The 23535-nt window shown below is 41.6% G+C and overlaps 1 protein-coding gene and 1 pseudogene across 1 annotated transcript; one reads left to right on the forward strand and one right to left on the reverse strand.

Moving 5' to 3' along the window:
• Window positions 1–7821: 7821 nt before the first annotated feature.
• Window positions 7822–12249, reverse strand: LOC147615878 (uncharacterized; annotated as a pseudogene).
• Window positions 12250–12352: 103 nt separating this feature from the next.
• Window positions 12353–15245, forward strand: LOC147615879 (uncharacterized). Its single transcript, XM_086777907.1, has 4 exons — window positions 12353–12674; window positions 12774–12854; window positions 12950–15018; window positions 15135–15245. The coding sequence occupies exons 2-4, from the start codon at window positions 12839–12841 to the stop codon at window positions 15243–15245; spliced, it is 2196 nt and encodes a 731-aa protein (XP_086634033.1). The 5' UTR covers window positions 12353–12674; window positions 12774–12838.
• The last annotated feature ends 8290 nt before the right edge of the window (window positions 15246–23535 follow it).

Below are 23535 nucleotides of genomic sequence, written 5' to 3' on the forward strand. Positions count from 1 at the left end.
GTTCCTCATCTTCATCATCAGTTGACTCAATTGGATCTACTATATCTTCATGTTGCTTCTTCCCTTTCTTGGGACCTTTTGAGGCATCCTTCCCAGCAAAACCAACCTTCTGCATACCTTTTCCATTTGTCTTTTTCTGCCTAGGAATATCAATCTGAGCATTGCAGTATGGACAAGGCCATCTTGATGTTGCGCCTTGAGCACAACCCATCATGCATTTAATTGTCTTCAAATCTCCCCCAAGGTGCCAATCCACCTTGAACTTTCCTATGTTTTCTACATCTAAAAAATGACCATCAATTTGCTTTTTGATTACATCTGTTATCCAGGGAGTCCTTTCAAACATCCATGTCAATACCTCATGTGCCTCCTTCGGTACCTCGAATGCACCAAGCCACCAGACCTCTTTCTCAGATTGCTCACTAAAACTTGGTTTGGTACTCTTTTCCCATGCACATATCATGGCCTCATTCATGAGCGTAATGCTCATACATTCCAGCTTCTGACCTTTCACAATTTGGCACTTATCTAGCTTGAGCACAAATGAAAGTGTGCTCCCCAAAACTGTAAATAAACAGTAATTTACAATATTCAAAACAAAATAATCATGTTGATTTTCTATTGAAAAACATGAATAGTAACAATTGCAAGTTCCCACCTTCTGGTGAAAGACCATAGAACTTCACCATAGCTTGTTGTAGTCTCTCAATATTAACAAAGATGTTATTTTAGATATCATAGTGAGATTCTGTACTTGTTGTCTTGATTTTCTTTCTGCTCGACCCTGTGTCTAATGTTAGTGTGCCCTCAACGTGATAAAACTATCCTATAGCTCGTTGCACATCATCATTATTGATACGCTTGACATTGTGAATCACCTTGAGTGTAGGAAATAAAGTGTCAGTGATTCCTTGTCTTAGAAATGCATCTTTTACAACTTGATGGATTGATTGGTACCCTTTCATGCTGATTCGAGCTGCATCACAAGCATGTTGAATTAATGAAGAATCGATGGAGGTGGTAATCTCGCTCACCACATTTCTGACAACAGCTTGGCATATTTTAGGAGAATGAGGGTCAATAATGATTGAGAGAATATCCTTGGTATATTTAGAATGGCTTTGACCAAATCCTTCCATCCCTCTTCATTAGAACCACACACCTCTTGTGCAGAAAATTTCTGGCAGAACACAAATCATGACTATTTTGTTTAAATCACTGAGTGCATAATGAAAGTTTATGTTACTTACTTTGTTGTACGAATCCTTTTCTTCCGTAATCCACCTTTAAACACAAGAGATTCTATACCAGCCAATGCCTTTTTGCATTCACCGAGCACCATTTGGCGTTGCTTTGAGTCATTTGATATAAGTTTCTCTAGCCTTTGAATCTTTGCATCCTTCTCCACATTCTCTATGAGGATCTCTTTCATTTTATTTGATGATGTTTTAAGTCCTTCTTGACATTGTAAAAGGGTGAGTTGTGAGGCTTGCAATTGAGATTGGAGAATATGGGTTTGCCAAGCTCCACTTGTAGTCAATCTTCTACAGTATCCTAACCAGCCAAGCTCTCCTTCACCAACAAATTGCATAAAAGATAATAAATCACGGAAAGGAGGGTTTGCTCTTAATGGAAGGTCAATTGGATAGAGACGCCCATCAATCCAAAGATCTACATTTTTCTCCTTAGCTATCCTACGAGCTTGGACAGATTGTGCATCAGTAGGATGGGCTTTTTTAGAGCTGGCATACTCTTCAGGAATATAAATGTGTAAATCAACCTTCCGTTTTCTAGCTTCACAAGGGGCTACACACACAGCTTGCAAAGGCTCCATAGCTAAGCAAAGGAAGAAGATAAAGTAGAGAGATCCTGAGAGAGAGAGAGAGAGAGAGAGAGAGAGAGAGAGAGAGAGAGAGACTGTTAAAACTTTGTTGTTGGAGGTTTAACATAAATCCATTTTTCTAAGGAGAAAATAATATTTTTGATATACAAATATGATAACATGGAGTTTCGGGATCTCATGGATGTAGTGGTTCTTGACAGTTAGTTATGTTTATAGGGTTGACTTGATAGTTAGATGGATGTACTGGCTCCTGACAAGCTTTTGACATGACCCTTGAATTACAAGATTTTTGGAGGAAAAAAAGTATTTTCATCATGCATATTGGTTGGGTGGTGTTTTTTCCACCTCAAAATGTAAAATAAATTTTTTTCATTTTTTGGGGCCCACCTAAATACGAGAATGTTTTGTTGATGTGGAAGGGAGATATGGTGGGAGTGAATGAGGAAGGAGATTTCTAACTGACAAGAAAGATTCGATTTGTAGAGAGTGAAGATAGAAAATTCAAAAAGTAAGAGAGAAAGTATGAGAAAAGTCAAAAAGTAAGAGAAAGAGCATGAGAATATTCCCTTAAAAAAGTGAAACTAGGGGGTATGGCTGATGTGGCAAGGAAAAAAATAGGGGTCATCATAGCCTTTGTCTCCCTTAAGCCCAGCTTTAAAAGCTCTAATCCCTTAAAATTAGGAATCCTTAGGAGGCCCTTTTGGGTCCAAAAAATTCCTAATGACCTCCTCGACCACCCTGCATGTTGGATTGTTGGCCATGTCTCTCCACATGATTGCTGATTTTTGCTTCTAGAAATGAACCAAAAATCTTCACTAGGATGTGACCTATCATGATTACACGCTAGTTGTTTGTGTTGAGGGTATCCCCGCCTTTATGGATGGGAAAGATTGTGTTGGTAGACCAAGAGAGGGTAGGCCTTCACATATGGCGGTGTTGAAAAGCTCAGCAACAAGGAAGGGTGCAAGGCTATCACATGCATGAATGACATGTTCATCTTGGAGATCCTCATGGCCCCTAGCCTTCCCACTCGAGCTTATGTATGGCTCTTGTGATATTGGCCACTGTAAGAGTAGGGGGATTTGTGTGATGTATCAAAGGTGGGTTGATCTGGAGCATCATAAAGCCCTTGGGAGGGCATGACAATTGTTTATTTTCTTGCCATCTCAACCCATTTGTTTGTCAAGGTCCTTTTTAGAAACCTTAACCCACTTAGAGGTCATTGCTTTCACCCCAGTTAGAAGGTTTTGAATGCATATAATGATGATGTTCTTAGCCTCTTCCAAATGAGCTTGTAAATCGCTTACATGATGTGTATCGTGTTGTGAGAATAGGCTCTATTGGCCAACTTGGCCATGCCTAGGCTAGACCAGCCACCCCAAATGGGTTAGCCAATAGCCTTTTATGTTTTGTGCACATATATATGCACGGTGTAGTCCATGTAAAAAAACCATGCCTACATACCTTGAGCCAACCACATGGCTAGGATGGCCATTGAGTTTCTCCTGAATTGGCTAGCCATCAACATTTGCACATGCCTATCCATCCAACCCCTTTTGTTGTGTGCCATTGTTTGCTTATGAGGCTTGGGTTCATGTGCTTGTCTTCCACCCCTTGATGTTGGCCTGTGCACACCCTTCTTGAAGCACACTTGTGTGCGGCTGAGCTGCCCGCTACCTGTGCAGCCTCAGCTAGGTCCTCCTTGCAAGGCCTATGGCCGGCCTTCCTTTAGGTTTCAGGGTTAGCTACATGCCGCCTAGAGGTTGGAAGTTTCGGTTGCCTCATGGGCCTGATATACCTCCAAGCCCTAAGCTTGTCTACCAACAACAAGGGCAAAAATGAGGGGGCATAAAAGACTTTTTTTATGAGATCTCATGTGTAAAGAGGTCAGTCCACAACATTATTTTTCTTCTTCCTTTGTGCATGTGTTTCTTGCACATAGGCATGGAGGAAGTACAGTCAAGTACGTGTGAACCCTCCAGGTCCCCATACCCTTGGCGAAGCCTTAAACCTTATTCTAGGTTAACCCTAAATTTAATCCTATGTTATTGCATGTGTTAATTTTACATGTTCCTTGTTCTAGCCCTAGGCCAGTCGGGATATAACATCCAGAGTTTAGGGATGATATATATCTTAACTTCCTAGAATATATTAAAAGAGGAAAGCATGATTCAAAAATTTCCATCATTTACACTAATAAAGGATTCTTTAGTGCATCACATACAGATCCCATGTGTACTTTACGATGGATGGGATTAGTGAAAGGGAAAACAACTTGGTATTTTTGGGACCCAAATGATGTTAACACTATGGCCATTGGGAAAAAATGTATACAAGAAGGTAAGCATACATTACCTTCGGCATAGCTTTACAGCCGAGGCAAGTTTACCTTCTTGGATAACTATTGAGCAATCCTTAGGGATTGGTGGATTTATGCTCACTTATGAGAGTCTTCATCAAATCTCTAACTGAAGGAATTGGTTGGTGGATTTGTATCCTCAAGTTAAAGTACCTTGATACTACGGGCATTCTTGGAAGTTTACATGGCTTCTCCTCTTAGATTTTGAGTTTGAGTTTTTAGTTTGTAATGCATTCTTAGATAATTGGTTAACAAAAGATGATGTGACCAAACACACAATGTTGTGGTACTTAGTAGTAAGTGAGGATGGAAGCTAGGAAAGCAGAAGACATTGAAACCCAAACCTATAGTTACATTTGGAAAGAAGCCACATGGTGAACAGACATTGCCAAGATCCTAAGCATGTCCCTAAAGAGAAAATGTTGTAGAAGAAATTTATCTTCATATGTATATGGATTTCTACCATCTCCTATTTGTATTTTTTACATATTGATTTGCTATACAATAATATTTTATTATATAGACTACTATATAGTAGTTTGTTGATTATTGATTACTATATAGCAATATTTTGCTACATTGATTGTTTGGTGTATATGAAAGTTTTACCAGATCAATTACTATATAGTGAATGCTTTCATGACATTTGTTATATAACACCATATTGGAGAATATGAGAATTTCTCACAAGTTTGGAACACGTAGTCAAAAGTTTGGATTAACTATAACTTGAACACCACTAATCCAAAATGAGCGCTTTATAGCTCTTTAGATTCCATTTTTCAAGCGCTTTCCAACGATAGGTCATATGATAGGGTTTTGAGAAACTTACAAACATGTTATCCATGTCCCTTTTTTAAGTATTCAAAAATGAAAATTGAGAAATTCCCAAATTCACTAATATGGTATTATATAGTAATTTTTTACTACATACTTTACTATATAGTGATTTATTGCTAATTTATTTGCTATATAGCAATTGTTCTCCTAGAATGAAGAATAGGAAGTGTTCCACTTTTTCTAGATCAGGACTTTTACTAGTATATATGTTCATTTCTAGCAAAATGTTTTTTTTTGGTATATAGGAATGTGTCAAGAGTCTCTCGTGAGGTAAATATTTACGAAAGTGGTGACATCTCGATTTATTTATTTTTAAATAAAAAAAATTTGACTACTAGTCTACTATTTTTATTACAAACCAGATATGCTGGTTACAACACACACCCACCATCGGGCAATTTACAAGGACATCTCCACTGTAATAACCAGTACCACCACTGTAATAACCAGTACCATTTAAAGGGTAAAGGGTTAATATGACTAAAGTCCACCACCATATAGAGTACAATCAAGTCTTGCTTGACGGGAAGGACAACAGAAGCATGTGGAGTTGGTGCGACTGCAGCACGGTAATAGAAAAGCTTGTTGTGGAGCTCTCTCGAAATGCGTCCTAGGCCCGTGTTGTGCTCTACAGGCCAAGGCACAAGGATGAAGTGCTGAAGCTAGTGATGTCTGCAAAGAAACCGAACTCGGGAACTTCCCCACATTGCAAGTGCCATCGGCTACAGGAAAGCACGACGCAGTCTCTGGTGCAAAAAATCAAACACAATGTTAATATCATCGAAATCGCCCAAGCTTTAGACCAGCAACTAATTAACCTAATCGGTGACGTAACACACACATGAACCTGCAGTACACAGAAAATTCATTGAATATAGTGTATGTTTGAAAGCCGTGTATTAATTAGACGTACCTTCAGAGAGAACGAGCAAATGCGGTGTAAGAAGAAGAAGAAGAAGAAGCAGCAGCGGCGGCGGCGGCGTCGTCGTTAACACGACGCTGCGTGGTTGATGACCTAATTTGTTCAACGAGGAGGAGATCACCATAATTGCAGTAGAGGGATTGCTCGCAATAATGAGATTTATGGATGCTGTGTTTTTCAAGCAGGCGATGATGGGTATCAGTAGAGGGGTTGCTCACAATACTGAGATTTATGGATGCTGTGTTTCTCAAGCTGGGCGCTCTGCTGCTGCTGATGGTTATCAGCATCGACGCCTTTTTGTAGCCCCCAAAGCAGTATTATAGTAAAATATCCCACGACTTCTCACATGGGTCTTAGTGTAAGCTGTGATAGAATTAGTTGGAGGAGGTAATTTTCTATTATTGATTTCTATTGAAATGCTCGTGGGTTGTGATCACATGCGACTGGCCAGTACGAAAATAATAACAAGTGAGAGGATACAGTGTGCTACGCAGCTGTAAAGGCTCTCAAGTCAACTGTGTCCTCGCTCCAATGCGCCGAAACCACGCAAGGGCTCTGCACGACGGACTGCACGCCAAGCATGGCCTTTCTCTAAAAAAGAAGGTTCCCGGTTCCTGCCCAAGACCCTCCTCGTTGTGAGTAATAGGCCCATGAAACAACATAACCTCGACAACTCAGCAGTAAGAAGATGGGAAGCCGGGCCCTCCATGACGGTCGAGAAAGGCCATTGGTCGACCTTTCCCAGAAGGAAGATGGGAAGCCAGGCCCTCCATGACGGCTGAGAAAGGCCATCGGTCGGCAGCCTTTCCTTTCCTAGGAGGAAGATGGGAACACTGCATAAATTTGGTAACCACCTTGTAACCAAAGGCCAAAAAAGTTACCAATTGTAACCCGAGCTCCAATTGGGGTTACCATTTGGTAACTTGGCTTGGGGATCGAGTTACATAATGGTAACTCAAGGTTTCAAATAAGCTACCATTTGGTAACTTATATTTTTGGAATAATTACCATTAAAATATATATATATATATATATATATATATATATATATATATATATATATATATATATATATATATATATATATATATATATATATATATATGGAACTTCTAACCGGGCAGGCCAATATACTTTGGCTTTGAAGTTTGAATTCACTAAATTAATTTAACTTCATATTTGTGAAACTTCAAACGATGCAATTTGAAAACCCTCAGTTTCGTAAAAGAGCGCCATCAACCTTGCGAGCTCTTTCCCTCTATTTCTCTGCAAGCTGCGCATGACCTCAGCCCTCACCCTCCTGTATTCTACGATCCCACCTTTGCCAGGCGCCCTCTATTTCTCTGCAAGCTGCGTATGACCTCAGCCCTCACCCTCCTGTATTCTACGATCTACCCAGAGTCCACCTCCGTCTCAACTCTCAACGTGTGCACCTTTACCAGGCGCCCTCGAGTCTCGACCTTGCTAGGTACATTGCTCTTATTTCTCCTAAATTCTAATTCTTATTCAAAAGCTTATGTGATGTTTGCCTGTCAACAACAGTGTGTAAAGTGTTTGTTTTTTTTCTTTTTGAAACATAGCTATGTCCATCCTTGTCAATATTTTGCTTTCTTTATTTTTGAAACATACCATTAACATTACAGTGTGTTTGCTTTTTTAATTTCTGAAACATAGTAATGGTAAGTCCCTATCAACCTTATGTTTTGCTTTCTTTTTTAACATTGGTATGCACATTGCATATCAATCGCATATCAATCAGGCAAGCATCATATTTAACAAAAAGAAAATAAATAGGGAGGTATTGGCTATTATTTCTTGTTGGAGCACTCTACATATTACCTTTGATTTTATCTATAAACACCATCAAAAGTAGCATGACATAAGTAGTACAAGAGGGAAGCTTTACTAGGCTTTAACCAACGAGGACATTACATACAGTTGATTGTTGGCCATAGTAGTGAATTATTAGTGGTCGTGCACCATTTGTGTAGTAGGGGTCATATGACATGAGGTTGCCATCCGCAACATCAAAATAGGGATAGCCATGTGCTATGAAGGAGAACGCACAAGGCTTGCAAGAGAGGGTGAGCGGGTGTAGCGGCCAACCCTGACATGAGCTCCATCTGAGGGGGTCATCAGAGGTGCAGAGAGTTGCCACTTGAAGGACCTGCAACATCTTAACCCTCCAAGTCCCATCTGATATGGCAGGGTCGAGAATGTCGGCCACTCTGCCTTTCTTGATCATCTGCCTTACCCAGCCCACCAAATTCCCCCCTTCAACCTCCTTGAAATCTGCCCCTGTTGGCTCCTTACCTGTCAAGAGCTCAAGCAAGATCACCCCATAGCTGTACACATCCCCCTTTGTTGTGGACCTCCAGCTTTGCCCATATTCAGGAGGTATGTAACCAAAAGTCCCTGCAATGTCAGTGCTGACATGGGTCTCACATGCACTAATGAGGCGTGCCAACCCGAAATCTGCCACTTAGGCTCGAAGTCAGCATCTAGAAGTATGTTGCTTGCCTTCACATCCTTGTGGATAATATGTGGGATGAATCCATGGTGCAGAAAGGCCAGCCCCCGTGCTGCACCCGAAGCAATCTTGAACCTCTTGCCCCAATCCAAGACTTCCAAGGCATCAGCTCTGTTTCTGAGCCATAGATCTAAGCTTCCATGGATCATGTAATCATAGACAAGGAGCTTCTCATCCCCAAATGAGCAATAACCCAAGAGGGGAACTAGGTTTCTATGCTTCACCTTGCCCAGTGTCTCCATTTCAGCTAAGAATTCTCTATTTCCTTGCATGCCTTCTGGCCCCAGCTTCTTGATGGCAACCGTTCTCCCATCTGGAAGCACAGCTTTGTACACTGTGCCAAACCCCCCATCTCCAATGATGTTGGCCTTGCAGAAGTTATTGGTGACACGGAGAATGTCGGCAAGAGTGAGCCTCAGAAGAGGCCTCTCAAACATGGCAACGTTGATGCTGAGGGGCTCCTTCTGCATCTTGCTCGCAAGCAAGCACATGTTGGGATCCAAGGGCCTATTCAACTTCTTATTCTCATCTGCCAACTTCGATGCAACCTCTTGCTTTAGCATCCTCCATCTAGCTAAGACAAACATCAAGCATAGGACTGCAATGGTGCTGCCCACTGCAATGCCAAGGATGGCACCTGTGCTCAAGAGCGGGGTGGATGGCTGGCTGTTCCCTTGGCACCCAACATCAATGACATTACCACACAATGCTTCATTTGCTGCAAAAGATCCAGCACTGAAATTCTTGCAAATTCCACTATAAGGGATTTCCCCAACCAGCTCATTGCTAGAAGCATTGAAGTACTCCAGCTCTGTGAGGCTACAGAGATCCAAAGGGATAGGCCCATGTAGCTGGTTCCCAGACAAGTCTAGATACAGAAGCTGAGAAAGGGCTCCAATCTTTGCAGGGATGTTGCCATTCAAACCATTATGATGCAGATCAAGATAAGTTGCCCGCTTAAATTCCCAATTTCTTCAGGAATGGGTCCACTTAAGGCGTTACAGCTGAGATTAAGTATACCCATCTCCTGCCATACTGATTCTTCAGATAACAAAATCTCAAGACCACCATCAAGCTGATTTCCCTGGAGATACAGGCCAATTATACTGCTCAGCTCCACCCATGCCAGGGGTATCTCACCTGCGATTCCATTCTGGCTCAAATCTAGATGTTGAAGTGCTGCCAGCTTCCCTAGCTCACTAGGTAGAGGGCCAGTCAGCCTGTTTCCAGAGAGGTTCATGCTAACCAAGCTGTGTAGTTCACTGAACACTGGAGGAATTTCACCCGTGAGCTCATTGAAGGCTAGATTTAGGCCTTGAAGCTTCTTCAAGCCTCCCAGCTGCTCTGGCAGGCCCCCACTTAAAAGATTACTGGACAGATCAACATTTGTTAAGTTGGTCAAATGTGCCATGTGCAGTGGTATGGCACCAGAAAACTGATTTTGATTCAAGTACAGTTCCACCACCATAATGCAATCCCCAATGGATGCCGGTATGCTCCCTGACAAAGAGTTCCAAGAGAGATCAAAGTAGCCATGGTGTTGCACATAGCTTGAGGTTGGGATTGAGGTCTGCTGGAACCCAAAGCAAACCTCCGGTGGGATAGGGCCAGAGAGGCTGTTATGTGAAAGAACTAGGCATTCCAGATTGATTAGTTTCCCAATATGTCTTGGGATTAGCCCTGATAGCTGATTAGATCCAAGATCAAGAGTTGTGAGCTGCACACAATTGAACAGCTCTGCTGGGATGAAGCCTTGGAGGTGGTTTCCATGCAAAAAAAGCACTTGCAAGTTCACAAGCTTACCAATTTCCTTCGGGATGACACCCTCTAGTTGGTTGAAGCTCAAGCCTAGATGCTGCAAAGGCATGAGGTTACCCACGAGAGGGGGCAATTCACCCACAAGGTAGTTGTTGCTGGCCTCAAACCCAAGCAGGGTAGTGGAGCTCCACAGCTCATCTGGTATGGACCCTGTGAAATTATTGGATGCAAGCTCAATAATGACGAGAGGAAGTTTTGCAAAGTAGGCAGGAATAGTGCCAGCAAGCTGGTTGTTGTCCAAATGTAATTCAGTGAGATTTGTGCAGTCCCTGAATGTGTCTGTGAGGGTGCCCATGAAGCTGTTGCCTTGCAAAGACAGATTCTGAAGGGCTCTGGCATTGCAGAGCTCTGATGGAATAGGGCCAGTGAGCTGATTATCCTCAACAGATAGTGACGTGAGTGAAGAGCAGTTCCCAAGCTCAGGGATGAGCCTTCCAGTCAAGCTGTTGGAGCCAACCAGAATGTTATACACAAACTTCCAGCTCCCCAGCCATGGCGGAAGAGGGCCACTGAGCTTGTTTCTCTCAACTGAGAAGGCAATCAGGGATTGAAGATTTCTTAATGAGTCTGGTATTGGGCCAGAGAGAGCATTGAATGACAGCATGAGGGTCGCCAAGTTGGTGCAGTTGCCCAACCCAGATGGGATGGACCCATTTAGGAGATTGTTGGACATGGAGAGTATCCTCAGATTCCTAAGGTTTCCAATGCTCTCTGGCAATGGTGATGCGATGATGTTGCTGGAAAGTTCTATCTTCTCCAGACTATAGAGCTGGCCAAGCCCATCAGGCAGAGGCCCTGTCAGATTATTGTCTGAAGCAGACAAGCTCATCAGGTTTCCTATGGCGCCTATTTCCACTGGCAGATGGCCGATCAACTTATTATGATTGAGAATCAAATCAGTCAAGCTCTTCATCTTGCCAATCTCTGCAGGTATGGAGCCATCGATGGAGTTGTTACTCAAGTCCATGTACTGCAAGCTGGTCAGATTCCCAAGCTCAGGTGGAAAAGTAGAGGAGATAATGTTGTTACTTAAGTCAAGTATGAGCAGATGAACAGCTTGGCCCAGCTCAGGAGGAAGGCTAGTGAAGCTGTTGGAGCTCAAGTCAAGGAATGTGAGCTTTTCAAGGTGATCAATTTCAGGAGGGATGGGGCCTGTCAAGGAGTTTGATTCCAGATCTAGGCTTTGCAAGTGTGCTAGGGAGCCTATTTGGGGAGGGAGGTTACCACCAAAAGAGTTGAAACCTAAGGCTAACTGCTTCAAATTCATGAGATTGCCTATTTGGGAATGGAGTTCACCTGAGAGGAGGTTTTGGCTCAGATCAAGGTTCTCTAAATTGATCAAATTGAAGATCGTAATGGGGACCTCTCCTGTGATGCTGTTGAAGCTAATGTTTAAGGACTGTAAGCTGACTAGATTTCCAAGCTGTGGGGAGATGGTGCCCTTGAGCTGCATTCCATACAGCTGGAGAGAGGTTACAGTTGGGCCTGTGCACGCCACCCCAGTCCACGCACATGGAGTTGTTGAGCTTTGACCCAATTTGTCAAAGCCTCAGCTTGCTGCAGGTTTGCTTTGAAGGCTAGGAGAGCCTCCATCTCTAATTCTCCTCCTTGAACCAAGAGAGCTGATAGAATGCAGACAAAAAAAGCAAAGGCAAGAAGTTTGAGAAAATTTGAAGCAAGGGAGATTCTAGTTGTATGCCTTGTGTGTGTGTGTGTGTGTGTGTGTGTGAGAGAGAGAGAGAGAGAGAGAGAGAGAGAGAGAGAGAGAGAGAGGATCCCTTAGGTGGGCATATCAGATGGGAGTACTCTCTGTCGAGATGGTTCATCCTCCACTCATCACATTTTGCACCATGATCGACACACAATCAGAGACCTAGAGTCCACATTCATGTCTGACAGTTTGTATACTGCATGAGCAGGCCGGATCCAGCACTCATGGAGATCGCTATACTTAGGGTATATATAAGATATGATCTTTTCCGCGAGAGTGAGAGAGAGAGAGAGAGAGAGAGAGAGAGAGAGAGAGAGAGAGAGAGAGAGAGAGAGAGAGAGAGAGAGAGAGAGAGAGAGAGAGAGAGAGAGAGAGAGAGAGAGAGAGAGAGAGAGAGAGCTACTGCACATCCTGGGAGGTACTAGAACATGTGTGCATACATTCATAACCTCCTGCAAGATATACTATCTTCCCTACTGAACGTATATAGATACTTCTGGTGATCTGGCGCATCAACACGGCTCACACTGATTTGACATACTGTCTTACATGGTGCTCATATATGTCTGCCAGGTCTATGGTGAAGTGGATGGTGGGGGTAGGCTCAAAGGATACCATGTGAGGAGCTGAAGAAGCTTATGATAGTGATAGGTATGTATGGTCTAGTCCTATCGAGTGAAGCATAATTAAATGCTTGCATGAAATATTGATAAGATAAAAAAACTAAGTTTTTTATCACAAAATGTGCAGGTGACCCTCTTATGGTTCTTTGAAAGATTCATGTTTTGCGTGAGAAGATATCTGCATAAGAAGATATGGCTGGAAGCAAAGGTAATCATGCTTTAACTTTGACCAGCCTGATGCCTCTTGTGTCTTGTCTACCGTTTTTTTTGTGTTTGTATATTTATGTAGAATCTTGTCAACAGGAACTTTTAAACAATTGAATTTGAAGAGCTGGATTTTAGCACGCTCACCTCTAGTCCCTTCGGAGGTGCAAAAATCTGAGCAAGATGCACGACGCAATCAAATGTTTGCAGAGTTATTTGGAGAAATGTCATCTACTTCCGAAGGGAACGATGAGCTTTTGGCTGAGATAGAAGAAAGTAATGAAGCCACAGAAGCTAGTACCTCAAAGCCAAAGGTTGGATCAAAAAGAAAGTTCAGAGACTCCTGGAGGTTTTTTCACGGTTGGGTGCTGCCAGATTCCAAAAATGGTGAATTAGTTGTGAAATGCCAGGTCTGTATAGCAGCAAAGAAAAGAAACAAATTTGCAACCACAGGATCAGATGTTATGCACCTTGCAGCATTCAGAAAACATGAAAGTACGAATCAGCACCAAAGTGCCGAGAGGATAAAAGAGAAGCTTCTAAAAAGTGGAGGACAAATAGTTGGAGCAATGGATACAGGCTTGCAAAGAAGTGGGGAAGTTTACAGGTCTCAAGTCATAAGTGTTATGCAGGCAGTTTACTATAAAGCTTTAGAAGGAAAGAGCTTGCATGGTATCCCAAGGCTTATAGAATTCTTAAGATTCATGCAGACACCTTTTATCCCTATTAGTGATAGTTATGGGACTTATGGAAATGCTATGGCTGCAAGGGAGATGCTACAGGCTATCTGTGATTATGTAAGAGGTGAATTACTAACAAAGCTGAGAAGAAGTCAATTTTTCTCTTTGTCCATCGATGAAAGCACAGATCGACGCCTGGAGAAGCACTTGATTGTTTATGTGACTTACTTAACATCACAACTTGAGGTTGAGGTGAATTTTTTGCAGCTATTGGAAATAGAACAGGCTGATGCTGAAACAATTTACAATAGCATCGTTAAGCTCTTCAAGGATTTGAAGCTCGACACAAGAAGATTTGTCGCCATTGCCACTGATGGTTGTAGCACCATGACAGGGAAGAAAACAGGTGTAGTGGCTAGATTGAAAAGGTTGTTTCCCTCTCTAATTGCTGTTCATTGCATTGCACATAGAGAGGCATTAGCTGCCAAAGATGCTGTTGATCAATTTCTAGAATTGGAGTATATGGACAAATTAGCAGGAAAAGTATACACTTGGCTGGGAAAATCTAGTAATCGACATGCTGAATTTTCAAAGCTTTTGAAAGAGTTTCAAGTCCATGACTTGAAAATTCTACAACTTCACAGTGTTCGATGGCTTTCAAGAGGTTTGGTTATGGCCAGAATTGTAGAGGTAATGCCAGCTATATTGGAACTTTGGAAAGCAAATAATCATCCAGATTATGGGAATATGCTGCTTTATCAAGTTCAGTTTTTATTTCACTACCTTGCTGATGTTTTGGAGCAATTGAACATACTGAGCAAAGTTTTTCAGGAAAACATCGTTGATGTTTCAACGCTTGGAGCAAAGTTTCAAAAAACCAAAAACATATTACAAACCAGGTACTTGGACCCGCAAAGTGAGTTTGCCAAAGACTCAATGAGGCTTAATAAATTCATGAAGGGCACAAGCTCCATTGGATTCATGGGGTTTGAAACATTAGGTGGCGGCATTAAAAGTTTTCCCATCACCTGGAGATCAATACATGATCAGGTAACGGGAGAAAATGTTGAAAATGCTGAATCTGGATCACTTGAAGACTGTAAGAACATAGCAAAGCAACACGTGCAACGTCTTCTTCAAGCTTTAGACACTAGACTTGAGGACCTTGAAGTATTCAAGGCTATGAAATTTTTTGAGCCAGTTGGGTATCCAGATATTGCAGGAAGACGAGGTGAATCAACTTCTACATGGTTGAAGACTCTGTTCGAGCATTTTAGTGCTGGAGGAGCAGATTCCTCAACATGTTATGCTGAAAGAGAAGGCTTTGTGGAGACCTTGTACAATGCTTGTCCTCACAAAAGTATGCTTGGTGCCTGGAGATATTGCATTTCAGATGTGAGTTACTCAAAAGATGGGCTTCTAAAAGGAAAGTGGTTTGAAGACTTTCCTACAATAATGAGATTGTGGCAAAGGATTTTGGTTGTTCCGGTGAGTACGGCAACCTGTGAAAGAGGGTTTTGGAAACAAAATGAAGTGAAATCAAAGCTAAGAAGCGACTTGCATCTTGACACATTGGATGCTCATATGATGATTTCTATGACAAGGATTCCATACGAGAAGGTGGACTGGAAAAGAGTGGAACAAATATGGAAAGCGTTAAAGGAGCACGGGCGAAGGCCATGGTAGATAGCATGAGGAATCAGTTCAAGACATAAAACAATTCAAATTTTTGTATCTTTGCTTGAGTTATTTTGCTTCAACGTAACTCTAGCATCATTTTTTTTCCAGCAAGTTTGAAGCAAAATAACTCCAGCATCATTTTTTGTCGAGCAAGTTCTACATTGAACTACATACGAGGAGCTTAGAGGGAACAAACATCAAGTCTTCACGAACATAATAATTTTTGTGCATTTATCTGATTATTATTTTTTGTATATAATGAGTCAGCTCCTTACCCAATGTATTATGTCTCACCCAATGTATTATGTGCTTACCATTCCACAGAACTTGTATCTCTTTTGAGCTTCTTTTTGTTGTCTCAAGATAATTTGATGCTCTTGGTTGTTGTTTTGTGCCACAATAATCTCGTGATTCACATCTATATATGACCTGAGCAATCCATGAGCGTTGCATTGTAGGGTATAGCCATTGTCAGCCTCTTATCTCCCTATTTCTACCTCTATGTTGAAATAGGGAGATAAGAGGGAGACAATGGCTATACCCTATGATGCTGCTCGGGGTGCCCAACGTGGGAGACTTCATCCCCACCTTGGCGTGGATGGATCTGCAGGGCTGGGAAAGGAGGATGAAAGCCGTGGGGAAGAAGATGCAGAAAGTGATGGGGAAGATTATCCAGCAGAGGAGGAGGGCTGAGAACTACGTGAGGAGTGGGCCAGATCGCCTTGAGGATCTGTTGGACGTGTTGCTGGAGGTGGTGTCAACTGAGGCGTAGAAGGCCAATTCTAAAGTGCAAATAACCGACAACAGCAGTCATAATGGTAAGATTACTAGAAGCTGGAGTTGTAAACTTGTATATGACTGTAGATTAGTGAATTTCTATCAATTACACCTGATGCAATCGCGGCTTGTGTCTTTTACAGGATATGTACTTGGGGAGAGCTGGTACAATTTGTAGTGGACTGGGCTCTTGTTGAGTTGCTGCGACACCCCGAGGTTCTAAAGGGAGTGCAGGAGGAGCTAGATAGGGTGGTAGGAAGAGAGCAGCGAGCTGCCATACCTGCGGGCAGTGGTTCTGAAGGGAGTGTAGGAGGAGCTAGATAGGGTGGTTCCTGGTAGGAAGAGAGCGGCTGGTGGACAAGCTACCAAACCTGCAGGTAGGTTCCGAATGCACCCAATGGCACCTTTGCTAGTGTCATGGGAGCCTCGTAGGCTTGCACATGGTTGGCTATGATCAGGCCGGTATATGCGCCTATGTAAACAAGTATGCCATTGGCAGGGACCCCAACACGTGGGAGCAACCCCTCTCCTTCTAACCTGAGAGGTAATTTCTAGGTAGAAAAGTGGAGGAGACGGGCCACCATTTCCAGCTCGTGCACTTTGGCAGTGGTGGCAGGAGGTGTTGCTCAACTTGCATCTCTGCCGTAAACACGCACCAAAACAATTCTTCTCTGATTCTTCCCCTGTTTGGGCTGCACATTCATGGCCTTCACCTCATCAGCGTTTCCATCAGCTTCATCATGTTCACGATTAATCCTCGAAACACTCCAGGATCACTCATAAACTGTGATTGCTTTTGTTTTTAATGGTAGGTGCATTCAAAGAATCCGTTCAATTAAGTGCTATGTTATGTTAAGAAAAGAGCTCTCATATTTATCTTTGATATTGTGTGAATTTGTCATTTGTTTTATGTCTTTTTGATTGTTAGTGTGTACCCAATACAAGTGCCTTTTTATTATGAATTGGTATGCTTGCAAGGTTAAGCAAAGAGGTGTCTTGTTTGTACTCTGAGTGTTTATTTTTTTAGAAGTTCTTTGTTGAGCTTGATTTGAATTAACCATAGAATGTTACAAACTGAGGCCGCAACTGATTCCTACCAAGGCTAGAAGAGATAGACAAAGTTTTTCTATGGAGTTCTACCAATCGAGGATAAAAGTGCTTTGAGTGTTTAGTGTATGCAAGGTTAGAAGGTTACATAATATTGAAATTGTGTAGTAATGTGTTTGATATGTTAAAGAAGATCGCTTAAGTCTCTCTTTTTCATGTTCCAGGTTGGTAAAAGACATCTTGAAGAATAAATTTTATCGACTACATTGAAGAGAGAGAGTGTGAGAGAGAGAAAAAAGGAGAAGAAGATAGAGAGTAGAGAAGAGAGAAGAACAAGAAGAGAAGAAGAATATAACTTTGAAGCTTTCTAGGAACACTCGTGACTCGTGAGTCGTGAAGAGACCAAAGCGATCTATCATCTAACCAGAGAGAGAGAGAGAGAGAGAACCTGCACGGCAGGGAGTTTTACTAGTATAACTAAGACTAACATTGGATGGTTCATTGAAAGACGGAGAGCACATATTCTAGAGGGGCTAGGTAGAGAGTATAGGTAGGGCATAGGGCTGCCTATTTTAGGCAAGTTGAGCAAGAAGATTTGGAGCAAGCAAAACCAAATAAAAATTTTGAAACTCTATAAAATTTTCAAGTATACTATGCTTGAAGGTTTTGATTTTGTTACCACATGGTAACTGGAGGATTTGAATTAGTTACCATATGGTAACCAAAGGTTTTGAATTTGTTACCAGTGGTAATTTTAAAGAAATTTCAAATTTATGCAGTGGATGGGAAGCGGGGGGCAATGGCCTTTCTTGGCCGTGTCATGCAGGGAGAGAGTGGGCCAGTGACTATTGAGGACTGTATGACAGCGGCAATATTGTAAAGTACTTATGTATATGTACATATGTGAGACATACATATGGAATTATAATATTGCTCTATGTACATAGCCTTTCACCAAATCAAAATAAAACTTGAAGCCTACCCTTAGAACTAGATTTGACATGGGTAGTGTTAAATCTAGGAAACAAGAAGATCAACCACATCAAATGTGCAAGGGTTCAAAGGAGCAAAGAGGGGAAACAAGAGTGGAAAGGAGCAAAGAGATACCAGGTTTGCCTTTTGGTAGGTCACATATGCAATGGATAGTGATGAAAGGCAAGAGAAGGGCACTGGTTTGAGACACGAGCAAGGGATCTACTTTGCAAGCCTTAACAAGGGTACCACATTATTGGAAGCAATCATGTGTAACCAAATAGGAAACATTAACACTCCATGAAAGACCACCTCTTATCAAATGCACGCTCTAACCTTGGTGGTTTTCTTTACACAATTAACCTCGCCAAGCTCAAGTAAGAGCCATTTGGTTTTTCTAACTTTCATCTAGGATACTCAGATAGGTGTATAAAAGAATTAAAACCATACGATGAGATGTAAGCAATAATAAGAATGTAGTCTTTCTTTGGAATAATATTCTAACGATTGTTTACATCCCCACACACTACAACAAAAAGAGGGGTTAGCGGCAGTTATAGCGTGGCTTTTATAAAAGGATATGGAAAAGTGTCGAGGTGTAAGTGTCGCTATAAGCGCCGTTGTTATGGCTTACCAAAACCCCCCTTGAAACACATCCAACAAGAATATTGAAAGAAATCAAGGTGGGAAGAGATTTGAGCCATTCATAATATGAGAAATAACTTCATTGCTTCATTCATAGTGTGAGTGCTACATGGGCTTTATATAGCCTTTGGATCCAGTCCTCCTGGATGACATCATTGATGATGTAGATGAGCTAGATGCTTCTCCTAAATATGCTCCACGACCCCTTTGATGTAGGGATGCTCCTTGACATGTGGATGGACATGTGGAGTGATGCTACATACTTTGATTTGACCTCAGGATAACACTTCATCCTATGCACATTTGTTTGATGGCTAAGGGACAAGTTGGGCTTATATTTCTAACACCCCCCTTAAGTCAAACTTGACACTCTAGTAAAAGTTTTAAGCCTAACAACATCCCCCAGGCTTGATACATTAGAGTCTCAACCATACAATAACAAGGTTTGAGTACTCTTTACGAACAAGGGAAGAAAACAACTAAGGCCTTAAAAAAAAAACCCATACAAGAGTGGACAGTGACAACCTTTTTACAAAGCATAGGAATCATCATCATCTCCAGGTCCAACAATACTGAAGACTTCTACAAAGTGATTTTCTTCAATAGTGTTGACCTTCTCTTTCTTCTTGTCCTTGAGGTAGCATCTTTGTGATGGATGATTTGTCTTTCCACAATGCACACAAGGGTTGTTAGTGAAGCAATCCTTTGTTTGGTGATTAGTTCTCCTGCAGGTTGCACATTTCTTCTTATTGTTGACGGTGGAGATTGTATAGGCACCTTCTTGGAAGTCTTTGATTTGTTTTTTCTCTTCTTCTTGCAAAGAGTTTATCACACTTTCCAAAGAAAGAATAGGATCCTTCTCTTTAAGCACAGTGACAAGCTGATCAAATTTTGAAGGCATAGTCTTCAATAAGGTGATGTGGATGCCATAGATAGGGAGGTCTTACCCCACTGAGAGGAGATATACTCGGGACAGTGTCTACAATCCCCTTACAACAAGAGGTGGCTTTCAAGCTTCATAACCATATACACACCTATTATCTATGTGGATAGAGATGTGATAATGCTTAATCAAAGACCTTTTGTGCATGAGATAACATTATTATGATCATTAAAAAAGGATTAAGCAAGATCATTACCACCAAAAAGCATTAAAATGCTTTATGTAGAAAATCTGCAGCAGCAGAAGGGCCCCTTTGCAAATCAACTTACCATTGTAGATTGGCTGCACCATTTGGCAAGCCCTTTTAGGAGAAGATAGAGCACATGGGGGTGTATGTATAGCTCAGAGAAATTGAAGCAATTCCTTTTGTGGAGGGAGAACAAGCCATTGCAGCATAGCCACCTTCTCAAACGCGATGAATATTTGGGGGAAACTGTAATGCCGGGTCGTGGAGCAGTGGATTTGAAAAATTGAGGCAACGGCAACCTACGCCATGAGCAGAGAGAGAGATTTTGTGAAGAAAATGCGCCAAGATATGCCTTGTAGTAGAAGGTGGTGGAGGTCCTCCAAGACAGGTGGGTACTGTTTTGGGAAAGCCTATTTTGGCTCCACTAATGGTGGGTGATTAATAACTTGATTAATATGCTAAGTAACTACTAAATTAACCTAATAAGGGCCTTGGGAACATAATTGGCTTTGATACCATGAAAGAAATCAAGGTGGGAAGAGATTTGAGCCATTCATAATATGAGAAATAACTTCATTCATAGTGTGAGTGCTACATGGGCTTTATATAGCCTTTGGATCTAGTCTTGGATGACATCATTGATGATGTAGATGAGCTGGATGCTTCTCCTAATTATGCTCCACGACCCCTTTGACATGTGGAGTGATGCTACATACTCTGATTTGACCTTAGGATAACACTTCATCCTATGCACATTTGTTTGATGGCTAAGGGACAAGAGCTTATATTTCTAACAAATATTACCTGGTGAACCAAAAATGTCATGAGGATCCTTTCAATGGGCGAGCTCGGAATGCTTGAGGTCTCTAAGCTCTACAACTCTTTGAGAAGCAATTCAACTGCACCTCCCACGAGCGTTGTCACACCGCCGCGTTGCACTACGTGTACTCGTCCCTCCTCTCACCTCAATTCACTCACACACACTCACTAGGATGGATTAGAGAGAGATTAGTAAGAGCAAGACTCTATTGCACAATGGGAGAGTTCTTTGTATTATGAGAGATTCACTTATATACATGGCCATAAGTGTTTACACTCACTTAAACTGTGGGTCAGCTGGGCACTTTAGGCTCATAAGAGGCCAAATGCTATTACAATGACTACTCTCATAATATATCCATAAAGTACATCACTTAGGACTTCATTCTAACTTTCTACCACACGCTCTTGAAGTGAAAATCTTCATAAGTATTCCATTGGACCATTACGGGTGCCCATCCAAGTTGTAGATTTGGACACCATTGCTTCATATCTTGAATGTATGACCTTTGGGTGTATCTACCTTAACTCCTTGATGTAAGATAATGGTGGTAGCTCTTGTGAACCCTAGGAATGGGTTAACATTCCCCCCTTCTCCTAATGCTAATCACGTCCTCGTGATCGTGTTAAAGACCTTTGTGTGGGGAGAATTGATAAGTTTTTCTGATGGCGTTTGATGTTGAGTGACGTTCAATGGTCTTTGTTCCTTTGGAAGGAATAAGGAAGGGTAGTTAGTAAATAAAAAGGTTAGTGTTTAGCAAGAATTCCTAACGGGTTGGGGGTGGTGAGGTTTTTTGCGAGGGATTGGATTTTTCTATATTTGTGAGCATTTTTTAGGAGGGCTATATTTTTTGTTGCTCACTTTGTGTGAGTTGGGAAACTAAGTGAGTTTAATGATGGGGGAGAAGAGAAGGAAGGATCCAGAGGAACGTAGACAAAATCATCAGAACGAGATTGTGATTCTTAGTTCCTCATCTGATTCATTGAAGCGACATTTATCATGTGAAGAAATTGGCCTCTTCAATGATGTCCCTTTTTGTGGCAGGATTCTTGTAAAATTTTGTTGAGTAGGTTTGTTCCTTCTTGCTTCTTCCCATGTGCTTTTTATTCTTTTATGTATATTATATTACTCTATGAAGCAGATAAACATGAAGTACATTAAATGAGTCAAATAGACTCTTTTTGAGCTGTTGCTTATTGAAGTAGCCACGGTTGGTGAGGCATGAAAGAATTACGTTGACTTGCGAGACTAATATAGATATCTTCAATAAGGATTAGAGATTAATGTGTTGTGAAGACTCAAGTTGTTGCATGGAGAGGTTTGCAATGTGAAGAAAAATTCCAAGCGATGGGTTGTACCATTGACCAGGCTTTCGCCCACCATGCCCCCCCCATCCAGAGATATGCCTGGAAAGTTGTCGATGGTGGTAAGGCTCTGGTGTAAATGTCCTCCACCAGTGCATGAGTATGGATATGCACTCATGGAGTAGCTTCTACATTAACTTAGCTAAAAGAATAGTAAGCTATAAGCTTAACAAAAATGTATTGGCTATTGAAGATCATGGGGAGTTTCTTGTGATATTCTACCTTTTTTAGGTAGGCCATGTTGGGAATCATGGATCTAGGGCTAGGCTAGCCTATGGAGGCTCAAACATAATGCTAAACATGATTATAAACAAATGATAAAAAGCAATACAAAGCAACACAAGATGCACTTACTTGACCAAGAGATTGTGTACTTGAGAATGAGTTGTTGTGTTACATTACATTGAAATGACCCTTTATATAGGTCCAAGTACCATATGGGCTTTGCCTTTGCATGTGGGATAACTCCTAGCCTTCACCACATTCATCCACATCCCTTTGACCTTGTCTATGATATGACATAGATCACTTTTTCTAACACCCTTCCTTGATCATGGCATATCATAATGCCCTTCCTTGCTTCTAACATTACATGAAAGAAAAAGCTTAACTCATAAGGAGTATAGCTCTACAGTCCATAAAAGAAGGGAGCATAGCTTCTACATTGCGAAAAGAAAATAGCATGACATGAAAACATTCCTACATGAAAACATTCCTCTCCCATACCCCATCATCATCATAGCATCATCATCATCATATCCATGGGCATCATCATCATTTGTTGGTCATGGAGACCCAACTCCCCATCAATCCCCCCTTGAGGGCTACATGGCCTACTGAGAGATATTGTGGGCATCATAATAACACATAACCTACATCATCGGTGGTTAGAGGTGTCCATACATAAAAATTTGGGTAAGAGAGGGCATAATTCATTCGTCATTATGACATGACATAATAATCAACATAGACAGCATCTTGTTCATCTTCATTGATATCTTCGTCTTTGTCTCCATCCATTTTTGCATTTTTGTTTGCATCTTCATCTGCATCTTCATTCTGCATAGCATCTTCTTCGTCCTAACATTGCTCATAGACTAGACGTACGTGCATTCCCATCCTTGAGGCATTTTCATAATGCATAGAATTTTCCAAAAAAGTAAAAGAACACTCTTTCTTAAGTACCATATGAACAGCCTCTTAAAGGTTTTTCAAACCTTAGTCTCAAAATAATAAAGAAAATCCTTTATTTCAAATGAAAAAACGGCCAGATTTTATTCCACCGGCGGGCGCTGCGCTGATTTCGGATCTGGTCAACTGCGCTTCGCTTGCTTCGCTTGCTGCTCATCACTCACCTTGCTGCTGCTTCTACAGCTTATTGCCTTGATGGAGCTATCTCTGATGTGCTGATGAATGCTGAGTTGGATCGTTTTTGCTTGCTGATCATCACTCGCCTCACTGCCGTCAGCTTCTCCCGTTGTTGTTGTCTACGCTGCTATCTGCTGCCTACACTACTGTCTATTCTTTAGACGCTCACTCTCTCTCTTCATGCAGTGTGTGTTGCTCAGTT

This window comes from Cibotium barometz, chromosome 39 (genome assembly GCF_041138505.1).
Source record: "Cibotium barometz isolate CiBa-2024 chromosome 39, ASM4113850v1, whole genome shotgun sequence".
Taxonomy (NCBI): domain Eukaryota; kingdom Viridiplantae; phylum Streptophyta; class Polypodiopsida; order Cyatheales; family Cibotiaceae; genus Cibotium; species Cibotium barometz.

Bases quoted from the DNA above. Each gene is read 5' to 3' on its own strand.
- LOC147615879 (XM_086777907.1), top strand. The intron at 15,019-15,134 runs GTGAGTACGGCA...TTCTATGACAAG, and splicing joins AAAGGATTTTGGTTGTTCCG to GATTCCATACGAGAAGGTGG.